The 25,515-nt window shown below is 38.9% G+C and overlaps 1 protein-coding gene across 1 annotated transcript in view; it reads right to left on the minus strand.

Moving 5' to 3' along the window:
* The window catches only part of dmd (dystrophin), a 151,115-nt gene that overhangs the window by 14,125 nt on the left and 111,475 nt on the right, over window positions 1-25,515 (minus strand). Inside the window, exons 63-75 of the mRNA XM_088408917.1 lie at window positions 24,246-24,402; window positions 23,473-23,584; window positions 21,037-21,305; window positions 20,805-20,951; window positions 18,444-18,507; window positions 17,803-17,863; window positions 13,688-13,723; window positions 4,077-4,138; window positions 2,946-3,020; window positions 2,182-2,383; window positions 2,020-2,105; window positions 1,598-1,755; window positions 165-331 (exon numbers count right to left, since the gene is read on the minus strand). Coding sequence (XP_088265043.1) covers window positions 165-331; window positions 1,598-1,755; window positions 2,020-2,105; window positions 2,182-2,383; window positions 2,946-3,020; window positions 4,077-4,138; window positions 13,688-13,723; window positions 17,803-17,863; window positions 18,444-18,507; window positions 20,805-20,951; window positions 21,037-21,305; window positions 23,473-23,584; window positions 24,246-24,402 — 1,596 coding nt within the window. The remainder of the gene's footprint in view (window positions 1-164; window positions 332-1,597; window positions 1,756-2,019; window positions 2,106-2,181; window positions 2,384-2,945; window positions 3,021-4,076; window positions 4,139-13,687; window positions 13,724-17,802; window positions 17,864-18,443; window positions 18,508-20,804; window positions 20,952-21,036; window positions 21,306-23,472; window positions 23,585-24,245; window positions 24,403-25,515) is intronic.

Raw genomic sequence — 25,515 nt, forward strand, 5'->3', positions numbered from 1 at the left:
ACTCGGTATGCAACAATGTACACAGACAGGAGCATTACTCTCGTTTTGTTTCAATTTAGGCTTTGGCGAAATCTACTTTTAATTTCATGCTTTATTACCCTTATGTAGCAAAATTGATGATGCACCAAAATTCACCCCTAAGTCTGCCCACACTTTGTGCTGACCTGAAGCCAATGATGGGACACTCCTTGCAGATGTTGCACTTGGCCTGGTGTTTGGCGGTCTCGGCGGCAGCCACACGGTGCAGCACTGGTAACCACACCATGGACTGAGGTTCCAGACGCATCCAGTCCAGGAACATGGCAGCCTCCAGTTCTGGCTTGTTGTTGGCCTGGAGAGGGTCAAAGGAAGAATACAGTACTGACTTTGCAGTACATACAGCAAAGGCACATCAATACGCACATATTTCTGTGTGTGCGTGCATGTGTGTGTAAGAGATTTTTGGCATAAAAAAAAAAAATGCTTCATAAAACCTAACAAAATCTTTAAGATTAAGAATACAGTTCATTTGTTTGTGCTACGGCTGTTATTATCAAATCTTTTCAAATTGATTTCATCGAGTAATTACACCCCCCATACTTTTTTTTTAATAAATAATCTACTAAAGTTAAATGTTACTTGATTATTATCATGTTTTTTTACAACCTACTAAGGTTAAATTTGAGTTGAAGTGAGTGAACATAACTTCACATTCATTATCTTCTACCAATACATTTTTAGACACCAACAAAATTTGCTGATCAGTAAGTAACTATGATTAGCATTAATGTGTGATTATAATTCAAGATCAACAAACACAAACTACCATTTCGCTGACACCTACATAATGTCATATGTACTGTATATTACATATGTAATAGTGTTGTTAAAGTCACTTACAGATGATGCTTCAACAATATTCAAGGAGCAAACTTGAGAGTGGAGCTGCCTGTTAGGTACTATGAGACTAATAACATCCTGTGCTTCTCCTCCATCTTCCTCTTGAGAAGCAGGCTGGGCATGTTTCGTTCTTATGAGCTTAATAGATTATTTGTAGCAACAGGTTATTTTCTCGGATATCACAGCCTTAGTGCTTTTTGAGAATTTCTTTGGGAAGCTCCATTGCTAATATTGTCTTTAATGAAAGCCTGCTATCTACTTAATCGGTAAGTGTTTTTAAGCACACTAGGTTGTGCACCAAAAAGCGCAATAAGAAACATATGTCAAGATGGTCTTTGCATAAGCGTTTCTCTTTTCTGGAGTACTGCTCTCCTTTCCATTTTGCAATAATTGAAGATTGTTGTTATACTGTAAATCTTTTTTAAACTAAAAATTATCTCTAACTTGTAATGTACGCTATTTTTTTTTTTAGGGCAGTTAAGCTCTGTAGGCCGCCATTGCAACACTGCTTTCTTTTGCAAGGAAGGTCAGTGCAGAAAACGGTGGCACAAACATGGTTCAAGCAGAGCTTGAAGGCAGATCTTTAGTCAACCTATTTTTAAAGGTCGATTTACCCAACTTGGTCAGCATTTCCTCCCTCCCAAAATGAATGTTAAAAAACAAACAATGCAGACAGGCAAGCAAAACTAAGAACACTCACTGAATAGATGGGACTTACAAACTGGAAGCAGCTTCGCACAGAGGGCTCGATGTTGGAGCCGCCAAATGAAGCCACCTCGCCAAGTTGCCGTGGGATCTGAATGGAGTCATGCAGAAGAAGCCCAAGGCGACGCTGGTCACAAAAACCTGTGGCACTCGCAACCTGCCTGAACAAGACTGTGGAAGAGGGAAACCGATTCAGGACTAATGCCATTGTCTAGCTTTGTGCATCACTTAAAACGATATCCGATATCGCTAAAAACGTTATCCAATATCTGATATCGGATTTCTCGGGGTCTTTAATTCATTTTTCATTTGCATTTCATTCAAGTGCTGTATATTCCCATGTTTGAGGTTAGATTTAGTTTGGAATAAATGCGTCACATTTTCTCAAATCTACTGTTGCTGACTGTAATTCCTTCGAGACTGAGAAGGACTCACATCTGTATTTATCTTCCAGGTGGGCCTTGCAGAGTGAGATGATTCCAGTTTTGAAGGATAGGGTGCGAATCTTTCCGCTGCGACCTCTGTTAAATAACAAACCATAAAAACTCAAAAGTCTAGCATTGCTGCAAAGCAGCGAGTAATTTGACGTGCACCTACGTGTCATAGACGTTGAGGAGCCAGTTGAGGCACATGTCGACACACAGAGGGACAGTGACCAGGTGTGCATGACTCTGCTCCAGCCGTTGATAGAGGCTGGTCAAACAGGCTACCAGCTGGGAAATGTCGAGCAGCTGCTCATTCTGCTTCAGGCCATGCTGGTCGAACACTTCGCACGCCATTGGCATGTTCAGCAGGTCCACTGGACATAAAAAGAGACGAGAGTGAGTACGCCGGTGTCCACCCGCCCAGCAAAAGATGGTGGTGAAGGGCGGCGGTGAGGGGACGATCAAGTAGCAAACTTGAAACGACATAAAAGACATTGACCGAAAGGTAGTCAATCCCACATGCTGTTTACGGTGATGAACACAAATCTAGTGCTCGCAAGTCAAAGAAAAAAATTGTCTGAGCATCATCTCACAATTTGAGAGTAAAAAACACAGAAGAATGCAACAGGGCAAGAGGACAGAACAGGATTTACCGCACCAAAGTAAGACAAATTAAGAATTTGCATGAGCAGGATTAGGATTTAAAAAATATATATATATATATATATAGAAAGGGTAGAAATGATTGATAGAAATATGACAGGGCAAGGATAGAGACCAAAATGCTAAAGTCCAAGATCAGACAGACGTACAGTACATTCCACAAATTGCAACATACAGGTACAAAAGGGAAAAAATAACCATAAGTGAGCTGGCCCTGGCCGCCTCGAGAGCAAACAGTACAGAAAATGGATGTATGCTAATAAGAGCACTCACAGCATAAAGCCTTTTGTAGGCGTCTGAGTTTCATGGCGGTTCGGTAGGCTGAGAATCGAACATTGTTCAGGTCGGCTGAAAAAGAAGCATGAGTCAGAAAAGGCATGCTTTTGACATTGCTGCGCCGCTCGGAAAAGAAATCTCCAAAGATATTTTTTTAGAAAGTAAAGTCTTTGGGTGGGGTATGTTAAAATCACTCACATACTTTTTTGTGATATTTGTAACTTTAAACAATGAGAAGACTTCGGTTACATTAAAAAGTGTATACCCATCAACTGCTTGTCCTATGCTTGCTTTGGGCAAACCATTGCTGTGTTGGTTTCCTACGTATGCATGCCCACATTGAACACTTACAGTAAAACACAGATGGGATGTGCAGAATCAGATACCAGCATCTACCAATAGTACTGTACGCTGTACTGGAGCTGACAGGCTACAACAACAACAACAACAACAATAATAATAATAATAATAATAATAAATGTGCCTATACTACTTCAGCAGTTTGCCATAATTTCTGGGCAGGTGGCCTAGGAGTCATGTCAGTCATGTGACAACGCCCGGGCAATTGATCACAATAATTCAATTTATCTGTCATGTGAAAGTCATATTGGAAGAAAAAAAATTGTGAAATCAAGGTTTTGGTCATGGTTGGTCTAAACATTTATAATCAGGTTACACTATTGTTGTCTTTGCACAGGGTTTATTTCTGGGTAAATCAAACATTTGAATAAATGTCCATTGGGTTTACTGTTTTAAATAAAATTGAAGCTATAGTCACAGGATGACTGAATGAAATGAAATGAACGAAAAAGACTAATGAATAAATAAATCAACACATTGAGATTTTATTTTTTGGGCCATAATCGCCCAGCCCAATGTGAAGACAGTTTACAGTAAGCATAAATGGCAAAGCCACTATAATCTGCATTTGATAGTTTTAAATGTAATGTTTGAAAAAAAAAAAACGCGTTAAAAAAATGTATGAAAAATGATCCACAATGACATTTTTAAATGTGTTTGTTTTCAGCCAACAAACTGCAATTCAACGGTTGAAGCCACAAAACAGCGTTTCCAGTTAAAAACATCCTCGTAAAAGTCTCCTTAGTGAGGAAGCAGAAAGCGTCTTACCCAGTGATTGATAGAGCTCAGCCATCTTGGGATGGTCCCAGCATGTTGTCTGGGTCTGGTGGCTGTTTGTGGAGGGGAAAACACAAAAGAAAAACCTTCTTTACAGTCCTTGAGTTGGCATCAGCAGATTTGGGCTCCGTTTCCATATACCGCTCTGTTTAAAACTGTACATTTTTCCGTTTCCAGTCAAAGAGTAGGGGAGAAAGATAAAAACAAAAATAACTATGTTGTGCCTTAAAACACATCTTGTTTTGTCTTACAGATAAGTGATAAAGAAAGGACGGAACAAGGACTACTTTGTCATTTTCAAATGAAACAAAATATCAAAAGAGGCATATTTTTTTTTCCAAAAGCAATGTAATAAAAATGTCACAAAAAGTCTGGTAGATAAAAAAATGGAAGGATATTTAATTGTCTTGCCTGTCACAATTTGTCATTGACAAATTGTGGTTCGACAAAGATATCATATTTCTCTGATTTTTTTGACGATTTGATTGAAATTGGATCATTTCCCACAACACACCCAATTATCACACGTCGTGTCAGGTTCACAGCACTGGAGTTAGTAATCACAAGTCTAGAATGATCATAAATGGGAAACTAACAAAACAGTATTTTTTCACTGTACAGACAGTTCACTCTTTTACTTTCCCACCATAAAAAAATAAAAGCCGATGCCGCTATTTCCTTCGCCGCCTTTTTTCACATATCCTCTTGAGCTTTTATAAGTGCATACGAAGAACTCGATCAAACACAAGCGTGGCTGCAGTTAACCTTTGCCTGGAGTGCACTTCAAAATAATAATCCATGCGCATGCCTTGTTTTGCAACATGTCATCTGCTCTCCAAAGAGGAGAGGGTCCCATGGGTTCCACGCGCAAAAAATAGCTCGGCTTATTATTGATGTATGATGCATTCACATAATGACCATGAAAGTAACACAAAATATTTAGACATTACAGCCACACCTGACAAACAGTAGTGAAATAAGCCTACCACACCGAAACAGATCTCTCACTCAGATTTACCGCAAAACGTCCAAAGGAAAACAATAAAAAACATACCAACACATTTTTGAAGTCAACACTATCTCAAAGAAGAGTACTGTGTTACAGCCCAAGGTCAAGCCAAAGTGTTGGTGCTACATTTTAACACTGCAAAAATGATTTGAACGTCCTCAACCTGAGATGAAAGGCTGCAATGATTTTTCTAATAGGAGCAATTAAATCCACCGCCACCACGTCACCCAAAGGCCAGAGAAACGATAGGAGGCAGAGACTTGGAAGCTAAAAACGAAAATACAAAGCTACTTTATATGTACATATGCGTATAGCCAAACATGCATTTATAAACTGTGTAACTTTCTTTGGATAAACAATCAGCTAATGTTTATTTCTGGTCTTCACATACTTTCATTCAATCCATTCAATCCATTGTGCTCATTAGAAAAAAAAATCCAATTTTGGTCATATATTTACAAATATTTTAAAACAAGGTTTGACACAACACCGAGTTCAAAACTGCCCCTCAAATGCTATTTTTAACATAAGAAATAAGTAAACCACAGTGTTGGGAGTAATGCATTACAATAATAATGTTTAGAATGGCAAATCCATATTTGCAGTGATGCTGGTAAGAGTATTTTGAAATAATGCAAAAGTAATGTAATGCCTTACATTTCAAATACAGTAATATTTGAATGTGTTTGTAACTAATTACTTTGAAATGAGAATACTAAGTATTAAATAATGCATTACAGTTTTAGAGTAACTTGCCCAACACTGCCACCAAACAAAAACAAAATAACCAACTACTAATAATACTTGAGTTTCTTCGTATCTTGTGACTTGGAGTTTTTACTCACGACGACCTTAAATTATGATGAATTCCTTTTTGTTTGCCTTAAGTGCGTGTGTTGTCTTTGTACATGTGCACTTCATGGAAACTTTTACAAAATATTCTAAGTACTGTTCATTTCAAACATTAGTGTAATAGGCCTAAGTGTTCAACTAACACGATGACCTTACTTCTTGAACCGTAATCTGTATTTTCTAAGGATCTTTGATAGCATTTTTTTTTCGAGCCGATACCGGAATATCAACAACTCTTGAGTAGTCACTGATAACAATACAAAACAACGACATATGACATAATCTTAAAGCAAGGCCAGTATATTCTAGTATGGCATTTGACACGTCCAATTTTTCTGTGTTTGATGGATCACATCAAACTGGTGCTGGCATACATTCAATACGTATGGGAAAATTAGCATTTCAGTTTCTCATTCAAGCTGTCACGAAGCACAACTGATTGCCACCTGGGAGCAAAAACTCCTTATATAGCTGTGTGTATACATGACAAAGTGCCCTGTGATTGGCTCGCGGCCAATTCTGAGTGCCCCAAGTCAGCCGGGATAGGCTCCAGTTCAACCATGGCCATAATGAGGACAAACACTAAAGAAAATGGACGGGCAGATGTTCTTACTCATGTCCTGTGGCTGAACAGGATCATTCAAAAGTATGTTGTAAAAAGTATTTTATAAAAGACATTGTGAATAATTACGATATGCAAGATATGGCGTATTTCTCAGAGTTCAAGTCAAATTCTTATTCCTCATTTTCAAACCCCATATTAGGAGGTCGATTGAGAACCGCAAAACTCAAAACAGAGCAATTTTTTCCACATACCTGCGTTTGAATAACATCCATTAGTATGTAAAAAAAAAAAAGAATATGTCATTCACAAGGCTTAAAGTAATTGCGTTTGAATAACATCCATTAGAATGTGAAAAAAGGAATATGTCATTCACAAGGCTTAAAATAATTGTATATACCCCTACTTCAATATAGTGTGCATCCGTTTTAGAGTGTTAGCACAGGACAATAGAAAAAGTACTTTCGCCAGGAGCCGTTCGATTGCCTCTGTTGTCAACAAGGAGGCTAAGTGAAGACATTTTTTCAGCAGACTTTGACTTAGAACAAGCCGGCATGGGTGTCGGCAGGTGGGGGGGAGAAACAGCGAAGGGCAACGTTCCACACTCTGATCTCACAACAGTCGTCACTTGGGTAAAAAAAAGCTTGGCATAATATCCCAATTAAGATGATCAGCAAATCATCTCTGAAGACCTCCACTTCAAACAAATTGGACGGGTCCGAAGATGACTACCCGAGGAGGAAGAGGAGGACGTCCCTGACTTAAATGGGAGGAGCTATTTGACGTGTCAGAAAGTGATGATGACTTTTTAGGGCTATTAGGCATATTAGTGTCCAGCTGTGTCAAAAAAAAAAAAAAAAAAAAAAAAAAAAAGGAAAGGAAGCATTGAAACATCAAATGATTTTGTTATAACGCATTTGGGTCTATGCACACGAGTACATGCCAAGCGAGGTCGATTTGTACTCTGAGAAATATGGTAGCCATCGCTAAAGGTGCAGAATGGAAACCAAGCATTATCATAAGGTAATAGACAAATGCACGCTAGGTATTCTACTATCAAAAGAGCTTGCCTGTGCAATAAAAAAAAGAACTAATTAATTTCCAAGGCCATGAATAGTCACGCCACCTATGTCTGCATTTCCACCCCGTCTGTTTTTTAATCAACTTGAACCGTTGAAATGTAAATTACGGTGGCCATTCATCTGACACTTCCCACTTTTCAACTATGGCAGTGGAGAAGAAGGCTAAAAACAAAATTCAAGCCATTTACGTCGTTTTCTCAATCGCTCTGCCTTTGTCAAAATGCCTAGATGGGATTATTGTTGGCGAACTCAGAGATCGCTTGATATTTCGCCAATTGAAACTGGCATCATGTTGAAAGGGAATATCAATGGGATCATATGGGACCTGGGTACTGAAAACAGATTTTACATTGATTTGATCAGCTGTATCGAGCAGCAGAAATTTTAAATTCTATCCAAAATCACTCAGTTTGCAGTCATAACTTGCAGAGTAAACAATGACTTCATAGATTGGAAAATAAATCATCCAAGCAAATACAATATGCCTTTGTTGATCATCCAAACAAGTCTTATATATATTTATCAGTGTTTATCAGATTTTAAGGTTTGAATATGATTTTTCCTAATGCATTCAATTATGCACACAGTTTGGCTATTCAGTGATCTTTCTGTTTTTTCCCCAATTTACAAGTCTGCGATCGGTTCCCAAACCCTGATCACAGAAAGCCTAGAAAAAATTGAAAGGCTCTGCATACAGCAATTGCATGTTCAGAGACACCTCCAGTTGGCGCGTAAAAGCTTAGTGCCGACATGAAAACACATTCCAACAAAATGGTGCTCTGTGTTGTTGGTTGGAGGAGCTATCGTCTTTGGAAATTTTGAAAAGGCAACATTTTTTACGCCATTCTGACCTTACAAAGGAAGCATAGGAGGAGGGCGTGTCTAAAAAGTTTTAAAGATCGTGTATAAGAAGTGCTGATGCACATCCCAAAAAAAGAGCTCTTCTACACTGGAAATAAAAGCGCTTCGGCATCATTTGAGCAAACATCGAGCTCGCCTAGGGCTACTGTATAATGAAAAAAAAAAATGTCCAAAAACTTTTTGAACCCTTTCAGTTTTTCTAACGCTTAAAGCTTTTCTTAGCCCTTCGCTGGGATCAGCGGCTGCTTTTGGCTGAAAGCAGCCGTAACAGCCATTGCTTCAATTCTAACGTAGCTCTAAATTTCTAGAAAAGCCTCAAAATTTCTTGCCTGTTTAAGACTTCAAAATAGAAAAACATGTGCCTGATTAAAGGCTGTTTTTGCCTGTTTAGACCAATGGCCGAAAGTGGCCGCTGTGCCAAGTAAAGGGTTAAACACCTTCTAGCACTAAACTATTGAACATGTATTAGACAACAACAACAACAACAACAACTGTTTGATGAAGTTTGATGAACTAGATTATGTTTTTTTTTTTTATTCAGATGGTTTCCACTTTGCTCGCAACATACTGAAAAATATTCATATTTACAATGACAATTGTGCTGAAGATGTATTCAATACCACCCCCCCCATTATTATTATTATTTTACATATTCCTTCATGCCCTGTTGGCTTCTAACTATTCTGGGGTGTATTTGACACATAGTGTTTGACACATAGTGCCAGGTGACAAAAGATTAAATGCTTTTGCACTAGATGGCAATTTGACCTTATTGGCTCAATACATGTCCAGAAACCCTTGTGTAGATGACCAACAAGCAACCTTTGATTGAAGCCTGCAAGTCAAAACAAGAAGAAGAGAACTCAAACAAGGGTGTTTTTGTAAATGATTAAGTATATTAACCAAAACCTGCCCCCCTCCCAATCATTCATCTGTGTTTTGACTACGCACGCACGAATGCAGCACGGTGCCAACATTCTGCGCCATCCATCCACCCATCCCGCATCTCGCACCCTTATTTTCAATAACTATAGATGTGTGAGAGATCGTTGGGACTGCGAGATGTTCCACATTGCGGCTGAGCATCACTCACACACAATGACGTGCACTGTCTTCGGCCGGATAACCGCAGCACGTTTCATGCCACCTTTCAATTGGACTCAACGTATGAACATTTCCGAACGCTGTCAGTCACTATTGGGGCGGAGGGCGCTCGCGTGCGTGTGAAGGAATGCAACGCACTGATGCATCAGCCTGCAGAATAGGGCGATGCGGCGCGCGTGCACAAATCAACACAAATCCCCCACAAAACACACACACGCACGCCCACACCTAGAGATCCGGTTGCACTATTTGCTTTTAAGCACAATGGAGCTTCTTCAGATTCGAACATGGGCTACAGACGTGTTCGGGAATACGTCGTATGAGGAAATGCCCGATCCAGGTATCCTAAAACGCAAAACCACCACTATGTGGGTTAAAAGTATTGTATTATAGCCAATGATGTTCGAGCTCTTCACCGGTGTGTAATTACATGTAAATATAAAAAAAGAGAGGGGGGACGCACCGATTTCATCCCACGTTAAGACCAATGCGTCCGGAACGACACAAAACCTCAAATATTTTGTAATTAAAACGAGTTTCTTCGCCCGGTGTGAAAACTCGTCAGCGTAAAAAACACACGTACACACACCCGCACAATAAATAAACCTCACAATTATTGAACCACAATTAATATGAACAGTCACCGGTACTCACTTCCGAAGCTGCTCCCGCATTGTCGCTTGCAATTCCCGCAAAACACAGCCCAAAAGTCGCCACTAATAATGGCGAAAACCCTTCTCACGGTCCAACCCAGCGTCTCAACAGCACCAGGACAACCTTGCCGGAGCTTGTCCGTACTTGTGATTATTGGCGTGTGAGCACTGCTGTGCTTTTGCAGGGAAGCTGGCTGGCTCAGTCCCGAATGAAGCCCGCCAAGATGCAACAAAACAAAAAGGACACTTCCGCTCAATTCTTTCCAAAATAAACTCAATTATGTATATATATATATATATATATATATATATATATATATATATATATATATATATATATATATATATATATATATATATATATATATATATATATATATATATATATATATATATATATATAAAGCAACCCCTAACATGCCGTTTTTTTCTCTCTTGCCACTCTTGATGAACAACTTTATATTTATGAAAGACAATAATAATAAGGAATAGAATGCATTCATTGTCATTGTACACAATCATAAAATGAAATACCTCAAATTGGTGCATATGAATCGTGTGTAAATAGAATACCTGATAAATGAATGGAAACTTAAGTAAAAATGTAATAACTATTTTCAGTGTGTTCTCATTTTGTTATTCTGAGCGTCTCTATGGAAATTATACAGTATATAAACATATACATTCAAAAAACACATATTAAAACATGCAAACCAAGCTTTAATGGGGAATTAAATTGATTGTCTTAACACAGTACTCTGATTTATAATGTGTTTGTGCAATATACTGAATATTAAGTCGCAAATTCCATCAATTTTCACCCATCCCACGGGGCAGCAATTTTGCAAGAGTCAAGTGCTCAAAAAACAGCAAACCATGGCTCAACTTGCATAGGTCTTGTGATGAGTCGTGGTCATTACCTGAGTCAAACTTCTTGTTTTTATTCATTTATTTATTTATTTTTAAGAACATAGCATAGCTTGCTCTTGACCAGTTACCAAAGCTGTCAACAAGGCTAGTTTGTACACTTAAACATATATTCAAGCAATTTGTATTTCTTGCACAAACCCACCCCCACCAATGCACACACGCACACACACAGCAAGACTCAATGCAATCTAGCTGAAACATTTATTTTGAAAACCATCGTTCCACGTCTGGTGTCCCATCTTTTTACTTCAATGCTAAACTCCACTGTGGAGCTCCCCTTCCCCCATCACAGTGTTAGTAAAGCTAGTAGCTTTTCAACATTAAACATGGAAGAGGCAAAGAGAGAGTGAGAGACAAAGACAAAAAGAAAGATGTATGTGTAAGCAGAGGGATGGGAAAGAGCCGAAGAGTGAAATTAAGAGGAATTTTGAAAAGTGTATTGCTCAATTTAATGAGATAATGTGTGTATACAAGCCTGATAAAAAGTAAAGCAAAGAATTCACGCTGTTATTTATTTGCCAAGGATCCACTTTGATCTCCTCAAAATGTCAGTTTGTACCTGCGGGCATGCGTGTCAGTATGCTTGTATAAATTCCTCACCAATTACTTAAAAATGGACATACAGTGATCCCCCCTACTTCGCTGTTAATGGGGGGTGTCAACCCCCCGCTAAGTCTGAAACCCGTGAAGTAGGGTATCGGTTCCTAGATTTCTATGTACGCCCCAATATAGCCGCAGTAATCATAAACAATCCTTTTTTTTTGTTGTTGTATTTTTTGCATATTTTATTTCCTTTCTCCTATTATTTAACTTGACATTATCCTTATTAAAATTATTATATATTCATTAAATAACGCATATTACTTAGTTTGTTGAGAATTTGTTCTCAGGACTGGTTATCTGCACCAAGACTCCGGTGAGAGAGTACGCAAATCATCACGTTGAACTTCACATTTATTTTGGCTCATGTATGGTGTATCATGTAGTATCTGTTGAACAATAAATCAACAACGATGTTAAAGTCAGTCAACTAACATATAAACACTTGCCGAACTTTAATTGTATGAATTTACTGTATTTTTAGCCGACCTTAGCGGGTTAGCAACAACTAACAACAACTACTAACTATAAAGTGCAACCTCTACACAAACGAACACATAAACAGAATAAACACTCATCGCTTACTAAACATAAATGAACATAAATGATAATAAACTATAAATATGAGCTTACGTTGTCATTCACTACGTCACCGTAACGAGCCGTATGACGCGCAGAGAATAATAATATTAATAATAATATTACTTAGTTATTTGATGAATACAGTGCGGTATAATGTACTTTTTTGTTTTGTTTTTTCCATTTTTGCACATTTTTTAAATTATTTTTTATTTCCAAATGTTTAATTTTTCCTGGAAAAACCCGCGAAGCACTGAGACCGAGATATCTGAGACCGCGAAGTCGGAGGGATCACTGTACCTCCAAACAAGCTCAAGAAAAAAAAAAAAACTCAACTGCCTGCCCACAAAAATGTGAGTTGGTCTGCATCATGTTTACTGCCATTAAGCATCTTCAAGGAAGAACCCTGCCGCACCAAAAACTACAAAAGTGCTGACTGCTGTATGGCATTCGTCATATCCCCGAAGCTTCAAAACAACTGAATGAATGAAAAGTATTGTCTAAGGAGACAACAAAGAAACAGGGAGGCTACGGGAAAAAAAAGCACAGTCAACATTCAACATTGGCCGAGCCGTCGCTCACGTCGTGAGCTCAAATACACGGAAGAATTTTCGACTGACGCTGCCGTATTTGTTCCTGGTGGAGTATGATGTAGTTTTCGATGCTTTAATCAAAATGATAACGCTAACGTTAGCTAACAGAAATTTGCTTGGTAGAAATAAAAAGTCGTTAGCTTGAGAATTTGCAGCACAGCCAGCCACGCAACAAACTCAAAAGAATGATTTTTTTTTTTTTTTTCGGACACAATTAGGGTCATTAGCATGCTATTCATCCTCCTCAGAGCCACTCGAAAGAGTAATGGAAGGCAGGTGACTGGGAGCTCAGAATTTCACAAGGCTATGAGCTGGTCCACAAGGGAAATGTTGTCTTCCGTCTAAATCACATTCCATCAGGCAAAACACCACTTTTGTATATATGGTGACGCCACAACCTTCAAAAACTGAACGTTTTTAAATTGTGCTTTAAAATTATTTGAAGCATGGCTAGGTAAACATTTGCTACTTTCACGCCACAGCTTCATCCAAATCCTCACCACATTGCAATGGACTTTGTTGGCCCTCATGTCTTTGTTTGTGAAATCTTGAAAATTAAAATCTATCCAATTAAATGTCAAAACCTGGAGTGAAAAACAGAAATGTTTCAAATGTGCAAACATACTCTCAACAAGGCACTACACGTGCAAATATTGGAACGATTGTATGTTTGTATGTGGTTCGTATGCCACATAGTACTGTTTTGGTGTGTATTGTTAGTCATTGGTAAAGTCATGGCAAGTTCGATGTGTGTGCGTGCTTGAATGGCACACTCACAGTGACTTGATCATCAGGTCGGGTCCAGCTTTTCCTCTGCATTTGGAGATAAAAAAAAAAAAAAAAAACCCTGTCACTTCACTTCCTTTCCTTCATGCAATTTCTCGCCTTAACCTCCAGGTGTGGTTTCCACTGAATTACCGTAATTCCCCAAATATAAGATACACATTTTTTCCCCAAAAACGAAGGCCAAAAGAACGGGTGCGTCTTATAAACGTTAACATAAGGATTCCATTTTTTTTTCCACACCATTTGAGGAAGGTTGAATTGTCAGCCACATAAGCAGAGTTTTTGTCCAGAAAAGTGCATTTACTTATAGTGATTATGGTGATGGGACAAGCTAGAGGGCGGAAGTCAGTTGGCTGTTAGTAAGTAGCCAGTGCCTGTTGCAGCTAACAGCAGCTTGTGTTTGCTGAGGTTACGGCATTATTTTAAATGAAAGAAGCGAGCAGACTGAACCAACGTACGAGTCCATCCTTGTTCACGCAGGAATATTACTAAAACAGGGAGGTTGCGATGTCTCCAGCAGCTAAATTGGCAACGTACAGAGCTGTGTGCATCGGTTAGAGAACACGAAAAGTATTCCATTTGACTCGTTTATTAATAGTGGTCTTTTGTCTTTTTCCTGTACACACAATCATATCATATCACAATCATCGGGTATTTATGGCAAAATGATCTAGAGCTGTATCATGAGGAAAAGGAAAAACAACTGCTTTGAGTGCATTCAACGCTACACTGGGGCAATGTTCACTGACACTCACAATGTGGGAACTCTGAAGTCACAACAATATGTATAACTTACATATATGAACACAAGAAAATATGAAGAAATTACTAAGATGAGGTTTATTCTTTTTAGGTATAGTTTTTACAATGTCACCAAACTGTTGCTGCTTACTATGCACGGTAACATAAAAAATACCAGAATTTGACCCTAAAATTAAGGGTACATCTTATACACAGGTGCGTTCTATATTTGGAGAATCACTGTAGTCACCCTAGGTCACCGTTCTGTTTAACCAGACATGGAAAACATGCAATTAGCTGCCGACTTGAAGCAAAGTGCTTGGCTGATTAAAAAAAAAAATAGCAAAGACAGGAAAGGGGGGGGGGGGGGGGGGGGGGTAATAAGTATCCCGAGATCATGTCTTGAAAAAACAAACATGCAATGACATTGACGCCATGCATTTTTATGACAGTTCAGGAGAAAAACATGCATGAGTACATGAATACAACATGCTGTTTCATCAGTGATGTTTGGTCAATGTTTGATGGGTCAATATCAGTTCAAGGAAGCATTTCTCCACAAACATTTGTGTGTGACTAGAGACAAATACTTTTAAAAACTTTTCATCCATCCATTAAGTTCTCTGCAAACTGAAAAGTAAGTTTGGGGTCAAATTGTGTCTAGAAAGCCCAAGCAAGTTCACATATTTGATCCAAATTTCAGCAGCAATCTAAATCCTTCAAAATCCAATTTCCTACTTTTGCAGACCACATTAAAATAATAATAAATAATAAATACACTGAGTGAAACAGAATACATTGATATTTGATATCAACTCAAACCACAGTGTTATCGCAATCCCCAAAGGAAAGTTGAATTTACACTGCAATTGATTTTCATTGTACACCAAACACAGAAGCAGACCACACAAATTCAAGCATGTAAGGCGAGATATTAATGGGGTGTGAAAAAGATGGTGCATCCATGGGCTAAGGGAATGCAAAATCACTCACAATTAGTACCTTATTTACTAAGATCCCATTAGCAGGTGCTACATTCTCCTAACAGATTGCTTTCATTGTTGGCAACACGTGTAAGAATGGTGGAGAGTGCCGTATTTAAAAGAGAGTACGCCACTTTAGGTAGAGTAGCTATGAAGGTTTTCACTTTGGTAGTAACATTTGGAAGAGCACTTCAAGCATGTCATGAAATTTGGAAGTGTTAGTTTAAGAGGCAAACACATTTGTTAAGATGCTACAGACAGGAACTTCATCGCTCCGATAATTTTGGAGAAGCCTGCAACCACCATGTATTGTTTGGTGGAAATTGGAATTCTCACTTGCGTGTGAGGATTGGACATATCTGCGCATTTTGCTTGAAATGTTCTTTTCAATATTGCTGGCATTTTTGGACAAAAGACGAAGACGTGTATATAATTTATTTATAAATAAATTGGTCGCACAACACAGGATTTGGCTGCACACTTTTACTGTGCGGTGCAGCATCACCATGGTGGTTAATAGTGTAGCTAAGATAAGATATAATTTTGCTAAATATTTTATTGGAATAAGAACAAGCAATGGCTGGCAAAATAGTTCAATTATTTTATGTTTAATGTTAAATGATCAGGAAGAAATTTGATTTCAGGTTTTTGTGTCAATTAAAACATGGTTTGGTATTTGACATGGCCTAATGGTGACAAGAACGTTTTATGAAGGATATTTAGCCACAAAGAAAATACATTTGGATGACATTTGAATGTTTCAACAAAGTTTTGTTTTGATTTCTTTTCCCTCAATTTACTAATACATCAACATTAGAGGACTTACAAAAAAGAAAACTATGAGTGCATAGTTTTCTTAAGCTTATGATTGTGTGTACAGCATATGACAAAAGACCACTAATAATAAAAATACAAGCAGTGGCTTGTATTTTTGGGGAGGGCGACTTGACCATGACAATTGTGATAGTTGTGATTTTCATCTGAAAGTGTCTTCTTCTTTTAATGCCTCACATTTGCCGCTGGCAGTCCAGTCAGAAATACGGCCAAATCGGGACAGGTTAGCTAACAGCTATGCTACGCCTCTAACGCTATCAGCCATAGCCAATACAGTCTAGCTTGCTTGTTGAGCATTGCACCGCTTTCCTGCAGTGAGCATCCACTTACGTCACATTCAATGTGAGGCCTCTAGATGGCGACCTTATGACTCGATTGGCTATTGCAGTGGTCTATTCAAAATTTGGGCCTGTTTACATGTGTCTTTGCACCTGACACAGAAGCCCCGCAACTGTTGAAGCAAATGCCTTAATGCCTCGCGGGCAAATTACATACAGCCTGGCGACACAAGTTAGCTGAATTCTAATTGGCGAAAATCTCCAACTTAAAACTACAACACTAGAGGGAGTGTAACCAAATGGATATGACACGAAAAGAAAAGCTAATGGAGAATAATTTCATAAATAAAAAAATATATAATATATTTAGTAAAAATGAATTCAATTCATTATAGTTATTATAATTATTATACTTTATTAAGAGAGAGAGAGAGAGAGAGAGAGAGAGAGAGAGAGAGAGAGAGAGAGAGAGAAAAAGAGAGAGTTTATTTATCGTTTTATCCATGTACCGTATATAACTCATTGGTGACACAAGGTTCCAGCTTGTTTGTTAACAGCTTCACATTCCATAACCATATTAAGATTGCACATTGTCTACTAATCTCTTATTTTCATGGACTTCAAACACAATTTGAAATTTTTAGTTACACTATAAAGAGAGGTGATACTTTGATACCTTAAGAAGTTTTGTTTTTGAATAAATTAAAACTGTACGTGTCTACAGAAAATGTGTGTTTTTGTTAATAACTCAAAACTAATATCCCTGATATACACCAGGTTTTGTCAAAACATGTCACATATGTCATGATGATTTTTGTGTCTGCCATTAAAGTAAATTCTTCATGCTTCTTTATCTGTCCACCCGTGTCTCCTCATTGGCACAATCATTGCCGTTATCATTACGCACGAGTGTGATGGTTGAAGGATTTTACATCCTGCAGCATTTACTTTTTCACTGAAACTGTTTCACTGCCACCCTGGGTAAAATGGATCTTCAATGCATATCGCCTTCAATGGCAGTCAATGCATTTTACATGCTAATTTCATCATTTCATCTACGAGTAATTTGTGCATTTGTGGTGCTAATTTTTTTGTTCACATTTAAGCACTTTAAGACGAATTAAAAACTCACAACACACCAATTGATGAGAAAATACAAAGAGAGCAAAGTTAATGGGAGCAATCAACACATAAATTGGGATTCAAAGGCACACACTTTATTTTCTTGGATTTAGAGGCTGGTTTTTGACGCTAGACAGATTGAACTTACTTAATGTAGTAGGGAACGTTGTTTGGAGAGACACCCTGCTCGAAAGGGCTGTCAACAGATCCTGCAAAGACAGGAGGTTGAGAGCTGGCTTTGTAACTGTTCAAAGGAAACCACTTGTGCAAGTGCATGTAATTTGCCAATTTTCATAATACAGAAGTGGAGTGGACGCAAACAACCGATTTGTAAACCGTGTCAGCTTTTTCAAGATGAATTCCTGGAGTTGAAATCCATCACGCACGCATGCAAACACACGCACGCACACACACACACATTTGAACAGGCACGCAAATATAAAATGTATTCCTATCCTGTTTTTGACTGTTTAGCGTCTGTATTTTTTTGAGGCACATTTTCTTTAGGTACTTTTAAATTCCCAAGAAATAAAAATCGTAATGACTGCAGCGGAACCTTTGTGAGGACAGAACAGATCTCATGAACAGGAATTCTTGAGATAAATATTCTTGACATTTTTGAACAATCGATCAACATTATTAGTCAATGAGTATAATTTATTAGACAAGTCTCATGTCATATCCATCTCCCACAGTCAATATCAAATTCAAATCATGCCTGATTGAAATTTACTGACATGAATGAAAAATACATAAGTCGAGTGTCTTAAGAAGTAGTGTTTTACTCACCATGAAGGAGGCCAAAGTCTTGGTGTGCATCCATCAGCTGCTTTAGATGGTCACTGACTGAGACCTGAGGGAGGAAGAAGAATATATAGGATCTTAGAAAAAAAGGGCATCATCTGAAGTACGTCAGCATTTCCGTAATCTAGCCGAAATGAAGCACTTAACTAATTAACCGTCTTTTCTTCTCCAACAGTTTACACACCACACTTGTGAGTGAGACTGACTACATGTGCGACGAGGACTTGATGCAAGCATATAAGGAAAGCACAATTTTATTTTTTTACCTTCATGCTCATTTCAGCCTTTTGTGCTCGAGTAGTTTTTGCCCCCGTAGCCATAGTAACCTCAATGTATTTGTACGAACGAATAAGAGCGAGAGGGATTTGGTGCAATTACTCAATAAGTGAGTGCATGTGCTGCCCAGACAATATCACAATGTTCTGAGAAGAAACCAGGATAATTTGCATTAAGTGACTTCACCATACAGGTACCTGTGCCCCTCTATTTATCTACCATATTAAGGAGCTGAAAGAAAATGTTCTGGACCAATATGTCCATTTAAAATGTTTCAAGAGCTTGCTCAATTCTCAATCAGTTGCGTGTTTTTTTTTCTCTATGTGAGCCAGATGAAAGCCTCATTAACATTTCATAAAACATAATTTTAGTCCTGCAAATGCAAACCAATTTCCTCAAAAGGGCTTGTGACTCATTTTGCATTGTTTCCCAAGTAACGCTGTAAGCCACAGGTTGCTTTTTGATTGATGTTTGAAAAATGTGATAGAGGAATACAATGATCTAGTTTGCGCTTCCTCTTTCGTGCCCTCGGTGCTTTGCGTATTTTTATGTATTTTTTCATTAAAAAACAAAAAAGCAATTATGCGCAGAGACATGCTGTGAATGTTTCCTACATGCCAAACAGACGAGTCGACTGTAATGTAGCACATGCCAATGTCGCCCTAGAGTGGAGCCTGTAGCTGACCAAACGAGACACGAAAGCAGTTTACACTCAAAATCCCAATTTATTACATAAGCACTCTGGTAACATCTTCCCATTAGTTTCTTTCGTCCTCCTTCTGCTCCCTCTCCTTCTGCCACGCGATCAAGCTCTCACTCGCGTGTGGAAGCTTCATGATCAAGACTAGCCAGGAAATCTGTCAATCAGGTCGCGGGCACCTGGTGCAACATTGACCAATGAGGGCAGGAGCCAATCATGTGTCTTGTAGGAGTGCCCGTGAGCTGACTGCCAGATTGCCTTGTTCATTTTTTCTCCCTTGTGACACTTTCCTGCGTCAACAGCTCTATCTAAGGACAGGGTCAAAATGAACTAGGATTGCATAAATGGATAACAATGCACACTATTCTAGACAAGAAATAAGCACATTATGATCACAACCTAATATATGATTCCCTTCACAGTGCTCTTGATCCTTTTGGTAATGTTGACATTCTCACTCACTTCTCTGGGATCGGATCAATAAACTTGCCCCTCATCCCAGTGAGAACTAGAATATGCCATTCAGGGCATATTTAGTAGTATCATTGGTAGATATATTAACTGGGCATCAATTGCATTAATTTTTAGTCTCTGTTAGCGGTTTCACGATCACACAGCACAACCTCCACTTGAAAGAGATGAGTTTACCCACAGAAGATGTTATTCAATGACAGAGCAACATTTCTACTTTGCCTCTTTTTATTTCAGTAGTTTGACAGTTGATCAAGACCTTTTATTCTTTACATTAGTCACTGGGAAAGAGGTGCATTAAGTAAATTGACGTTATTTGCCTTTGCCCTTTGCCTTCGGGACTTTAAGAAAAGAAAAAGAATAATGTTATTACCCAAAAGTGTAAGTAGTAATACAAACACTCATTTTTAAATTCTGTGACGGCCTTAGTCTTACTCAAGTTTAAGTTTTCTCCACAGCAATGCTCACATTTTTTTAATTTCTTACCTTGACTTTTTTTTTTTTTTTTACACTTTTAATCTTGCTGGATGGCAGTCACCCTGCCAAACAACCCAACCCAGAAGACTGGTAGAAGATGGACGGATAGATGGATATAATTATACTGTATGTATTGTCATATGTACTAGTGCTGTAAAGTTCGGCGTAAAGAGACTCTGTTGCCATAATTCTCAGAGTTGGTCAACAGTCTTTAAAATATCCACAAACCTTCCTTTGATATCATTCCTTTCATCATGGTTACTTTTAATCCAGTTTCTGTCCTGCTATGTTCACTAGGGTCACGAGAGAGCTGAAGCCCATCCCACTTGACTTTGGGTGAGTCATGAGACTAAAATTGAATACGGTACATGGAGAAAAAAACACACGCGTTACGTGTCCTTTTTGAGCACAATGGAGTGTACCTGCAACAATTTCCAGCGTGTGTTGAGTTCTTCAATGCGTTTCAGGTTGCTGGGTGACAGTTGGATTTCAGGAAGAGTGAAAGTGGAAGCCAATTGGTTCATGTGCGTGACATCTTCCTGAATTGGAGCAATCTCCTCCTGGAACTCCTTTGTCACACAAATGCCAACAAAAGGAAGTGAATTACATTTTATGGTAACGACGGCTTGTGTGGGGACAAAACACAAACCGCACCTTGATTCTTTGGATGTGCTCGGGCAGTGAGTCAATAAGAAGATCACCAACGGGCTCCCAGGCATCCTTCACCATCTCTGCCTGCCTCAGCTGCCCGTCTACGAGATCTTCTACCTCTAGGAGCTCCATAAGTCGCTGCAGAGCAAGCTCTAACCTCCTCAGCCAATCAGCAGAGTTGCTATTAAGCTGCTCCCATTTGGCCATGACATCATTTGCTTCCTTACGCAGGATTCGCCCGACATTTTGGGCGCGCTCTTTGGAACCGATGTCTGAGGAACAAAAATGGACTCCAATCATATTCAAGCCCTGTTACACAACTTCAGGTACTTTACACTTCCACGGTCCCAAGTAAATGGCAGTTTCAACCTTTCTCAGAAATTTGGAAGATTTCACTGTGTGAGGTGATAAATCTTTAGCGACAGTGACAGATGACACAGGTGGGGACAACAACAAAATCAAGGACAAAATCGACTGTGCCGCCAGACTTAGTCCGTCGGATTGAAAATGCTTTCGTCATTCAGCTGTCGGTTGGCAAAACGTTGATCCGTTGGTGACTGTCAGTACTAACGAACTGCCCGCCTCTGATTTTCTGTCGTTAAAAAGAAGACTCCATTGCTTTCATCAAAAACAAAGACACCTATTCACCCCGAGGAAGTTAAATAATAAAGGTGCAGGTTCCCCACCTATACATAGACCAAATAAAATATCCCACACTCAAATGATACACTGTGAATTTTTTCAAAGCAGCAGGGGAACTTTGTGCCTTCACTTATTAACAGCTGGGTTCCTGCTTTCCTCCCTCCGTCCATTAATCCCAGCGGCTCATAAAGCCCCAGCAGTAACTGCGCGGTTGCCATGGTGCCACCAGGTTTTTTTGTTGACCTCTACATATAACCATTGCTATGTGAGTACCATGGCCCAACACCAGACAGGGAAGCTGCTTTTCCACAATGGACTAAAGCAGTGCTTCTTAACCTTTTTTCATTGATGCACCGCCTGAGAAACTTTAACTCTAGCCAGGGACTCCCTAAAAATCGCAAAGCATTTTGAGTTGAAATTTAAAATGACACGAAACAGAGAGCTGTGTCGTCAATGCCCGAGTGAATTAGATTTGCAGATACCTGCAGAAAGTGTGGCTTTCTCTTCCTGAAGCCTCTTTACATACTCCCAGGTGTACTCATAACCCCATTTGACAATCACTGCCCAAAAAGTACAAACAAGGACTAGAAAATATTTTCCACAGCAATTGTAAGGCGCCGATCCCGAAACAAATCAATTATTGACGACTACGACACCGATTGAGTATAAATCATTAAATTCCACAGCACTTATTCCCTAGGAACTGTGAGCAATCAGTGGTAAATAAGACTTTACATGACCTCTGAGCTTTGAAAAAGTGACAATGAATAGTGTTCCCACTATTCGCAAGGAAAAACCCTGCTGTGACTATTGTCACAACACTAAAAAGACTGCTTTAAAGCACGTATTTGCCCCACTTGCAAATGTTGCCAACATCCTCTGAAATACTAACATAAAAAAAATACACTTGCAGCTCTCACTCTTCAACTTACATTAACATAGTAGTTTAGCACAATCATGTTGCCAAAGCACTACTTCTGTCTCCTCAACCCAGAGTAAAATAGTACCTTGGCACATAATTTAGCAACTTAAGTCATCTTTTGTTGTGTTTTTTAAATGTGCTATACTATGGTATGGTATGGAAGTGGTTCTCAAAGTGGGGTCCGTGGGCTGACTGCAGAGGGCCAGAGAAATAACATAAAAATATGTATTTGTGTTAATTTCATTTTATAACATTGAAATTTGTCAAAAATGTTTTTGTGTCTACAATTTCTTGCTAACGTAGCAATGAAGCCAGCAAAGCTTTGTTTTTTTGTTTTTTTTTAAGGGGGGAGGGGCGATCCATCTGAAAAGAAAATATTTGGGGGTTCACTGTATAGCAAGCTTTTCCATAGCAGTTCAAGTGATTGATGTGGTTATTTTTTATTTAAGGTATAATTACTTTTGCTTTTCTTTTAGTTGAGCACAGTGGGCCCTAACCTGAAATTTTGGGGGCAAATGAATAAAGGTTAGGGGCAGACCCTGTAAATTGACTTTCAAAGTAACCATTCACATTTGTTTTTGCTACAATGCTGTTACGATGATACCCATGTTCAATTGTCTTAATTGTCAATAAGAAAATGGATTTAAAAGGGAAGTCAAAGATAAAACAGTATCTACAATAGTGAGGACAAACAGCATGGAAATAGGATCGACAAATGTTTTTGAAGTCACCTCACAATTCTTCATTATTTCTTTTTAACACCTTATGGCTTTTTATTAAAGCATCGTTCTTGTTTGCCTAGCTGGAGAAACATCAAAGAAAGTTAAGAAGCCTGAAAGCTGCGAGTGTGTTAAATGAGTTTTTGTGTAAGTTACCTCTCTGCTCAGGTGACGGAAGATCTTGGGGCAATTGGGAGAGAAAGACTCCAACATCATCAAGGGCCTTGGTCACAACAGGCTCTTTGGCTCTTACATCGCGCCTAAAGCCCTGCAACAAGACATCCACATGCTTCATTTGAAAAAAACCATGCTAATCTACATTGGAATAACCTTTTTTGGGTAGAAAAGTGAACCTGCATAAAATGAGATGTTAATGGAACCAGCAGTATTTCCTTTTCCAATTATTCAAGCTTTTGATTTGCAAAATAGCACAGCAACATGAGATCTGATTCACACAGGCATGCACCTTACAAATCCTGCACAGCACAGAAAAGCTGCTAAATAACTAATATTTGGCACTATCATCCTCATATGAATACAGTTGCTTCCACTACATAATATGTTCAGACTGTAAGTCTATTCATTTATTAGTGCGTATTACTGGTTTTTTAGGTTTTGTTTTATTGCCTACTTTATTATTTGCTCGATTGTGGAATGTCGTCTGCTCGGGGGGGTGAACAGAATAAGAATTTCATTGTGCGGTATTCCCATGCATATGACAATAAAAGAGCTGGAGCCGTGCAGTTGCCAAAAATCGGCATCAGCTTAACAAAATGCATTTGAGGTGGGCGCTAGTTTTTATAACTGCCGTCCTTATTCTCCGCATTTACTGATTGATTACTTAACTGTTCCAAGCCCAGTAAAAAACAATCTTTGAAGTCATGTAAATGTCAATGGCAGTGAATGAGTCCAGGCTCGGGTCATCCTACCCGGTGTGTGTCCAACTGGTTCTGGACAGCAGGGACGTCACCACCTACAGGCATCTCCCGCTCCAGCTGCTGAGCTTTCAGCCTCAACCAGTTCAGCAGCTCCTGCAGCGACATATGCAGCCTCTTCCAAGGTGCCATTTCCGAGTCCAAGTGAGCCCTTTTGAACCCAAGCATAAATTCAGCCATCCTTTCACATGTCCATTTCTTAAACAAGTCAACACGTTCAAAGATCTTGTTTTTTTTTTTTTTTTTTTTTAACTCATTTGATTCTGAAGATATACGTTTACATTTTTAGGAATCCAGGACATTCAATTTCTGGTAAGTATTTGCAGTTCTTTCATTTTTCTAGAGTTTGGCTAAAGTAGGGTCTAACAATTGCTGCTACTAAATTAATTAGCTACTAACAATCAAATATTTTAGGTAATTAAATACTAAAGTAAGTACACAATTATTTACTAATGTTTCAATTACCTTAGGTGCTAAAATACTAAAATAATTTGATTACAACAGTTACCTCAAGTAATTTAGTACTTTAGTACAGTGGGCCCCCAGTTTACGAACCCCCTGTTTTACGTATTTTTCATCTTACGACGTGGACCGCGGCGTTTTTTTGTCCCCCTAACCTTTTGTCTTACGAACCATCCAACATGCCGGTCAGTGTGTCCGCACTTTTTTTTTTTGCTTTGCTGCATCAACAAAAACAACATTTTTCGCATGTCACCGAAACACCGATATGCTATTGGTCTAATAAGGTCACAGTCGCGGTCTCAGTCACGGAGATGCCGATATGCTATTGGTCGATTAAGTTCACAGTCACTGTCTCAGTCACGGAGATGCGGATATGCTATTGCGTCACGTCAATCACAGAAATGCCGATATGCTATTGGCCGAACGCCCTCATCTAGCTTGATGGCACGAGCCGGTCGGTTGGTGTGTTGTGAAGACTTTGCAAACGTTATCTGTTAGACATGGCTTCTAAAATTGCAAGTGGCGGTAAAGGAAGAAGTAAGAGGATGATGAAAATCGAAACGAAGCAGGAAATAATAAAAAAATACAAAGGAGGCGCATGCATAGTTAACTTTGCTAGTGAGTATGGCCGTAACCGCTCGGCAATCTTCTATGGGCAAGACTTTCCTTGCCAGGGGACGGACCTCGGTCAACAACAAAATGGAGAGGCTTCTTCTATTATGGATTAAAGAGAAGGAAATCGCCAGTGATATGTTCTCGTCTAAGAAAAGTTCTCGTTTAAGAAAAAAAATAAATACATTCT

This window comes from Hippichthys cyanospilos, chromosome 2 (assembly GCF_059441005.1).
Source record: "Hippichthys cyanospilos isolate Australia breed blue-spotted pipefish chromosome 2, RoL_Hcya_1.0, whole genome shotgun sequence".
NCBI lineage: Eukaryota > Metazoa > Chordata > Actinopteri > Syngnathiformes > Syngnathidae > Hippichthys > Hippichthys cyanospilos.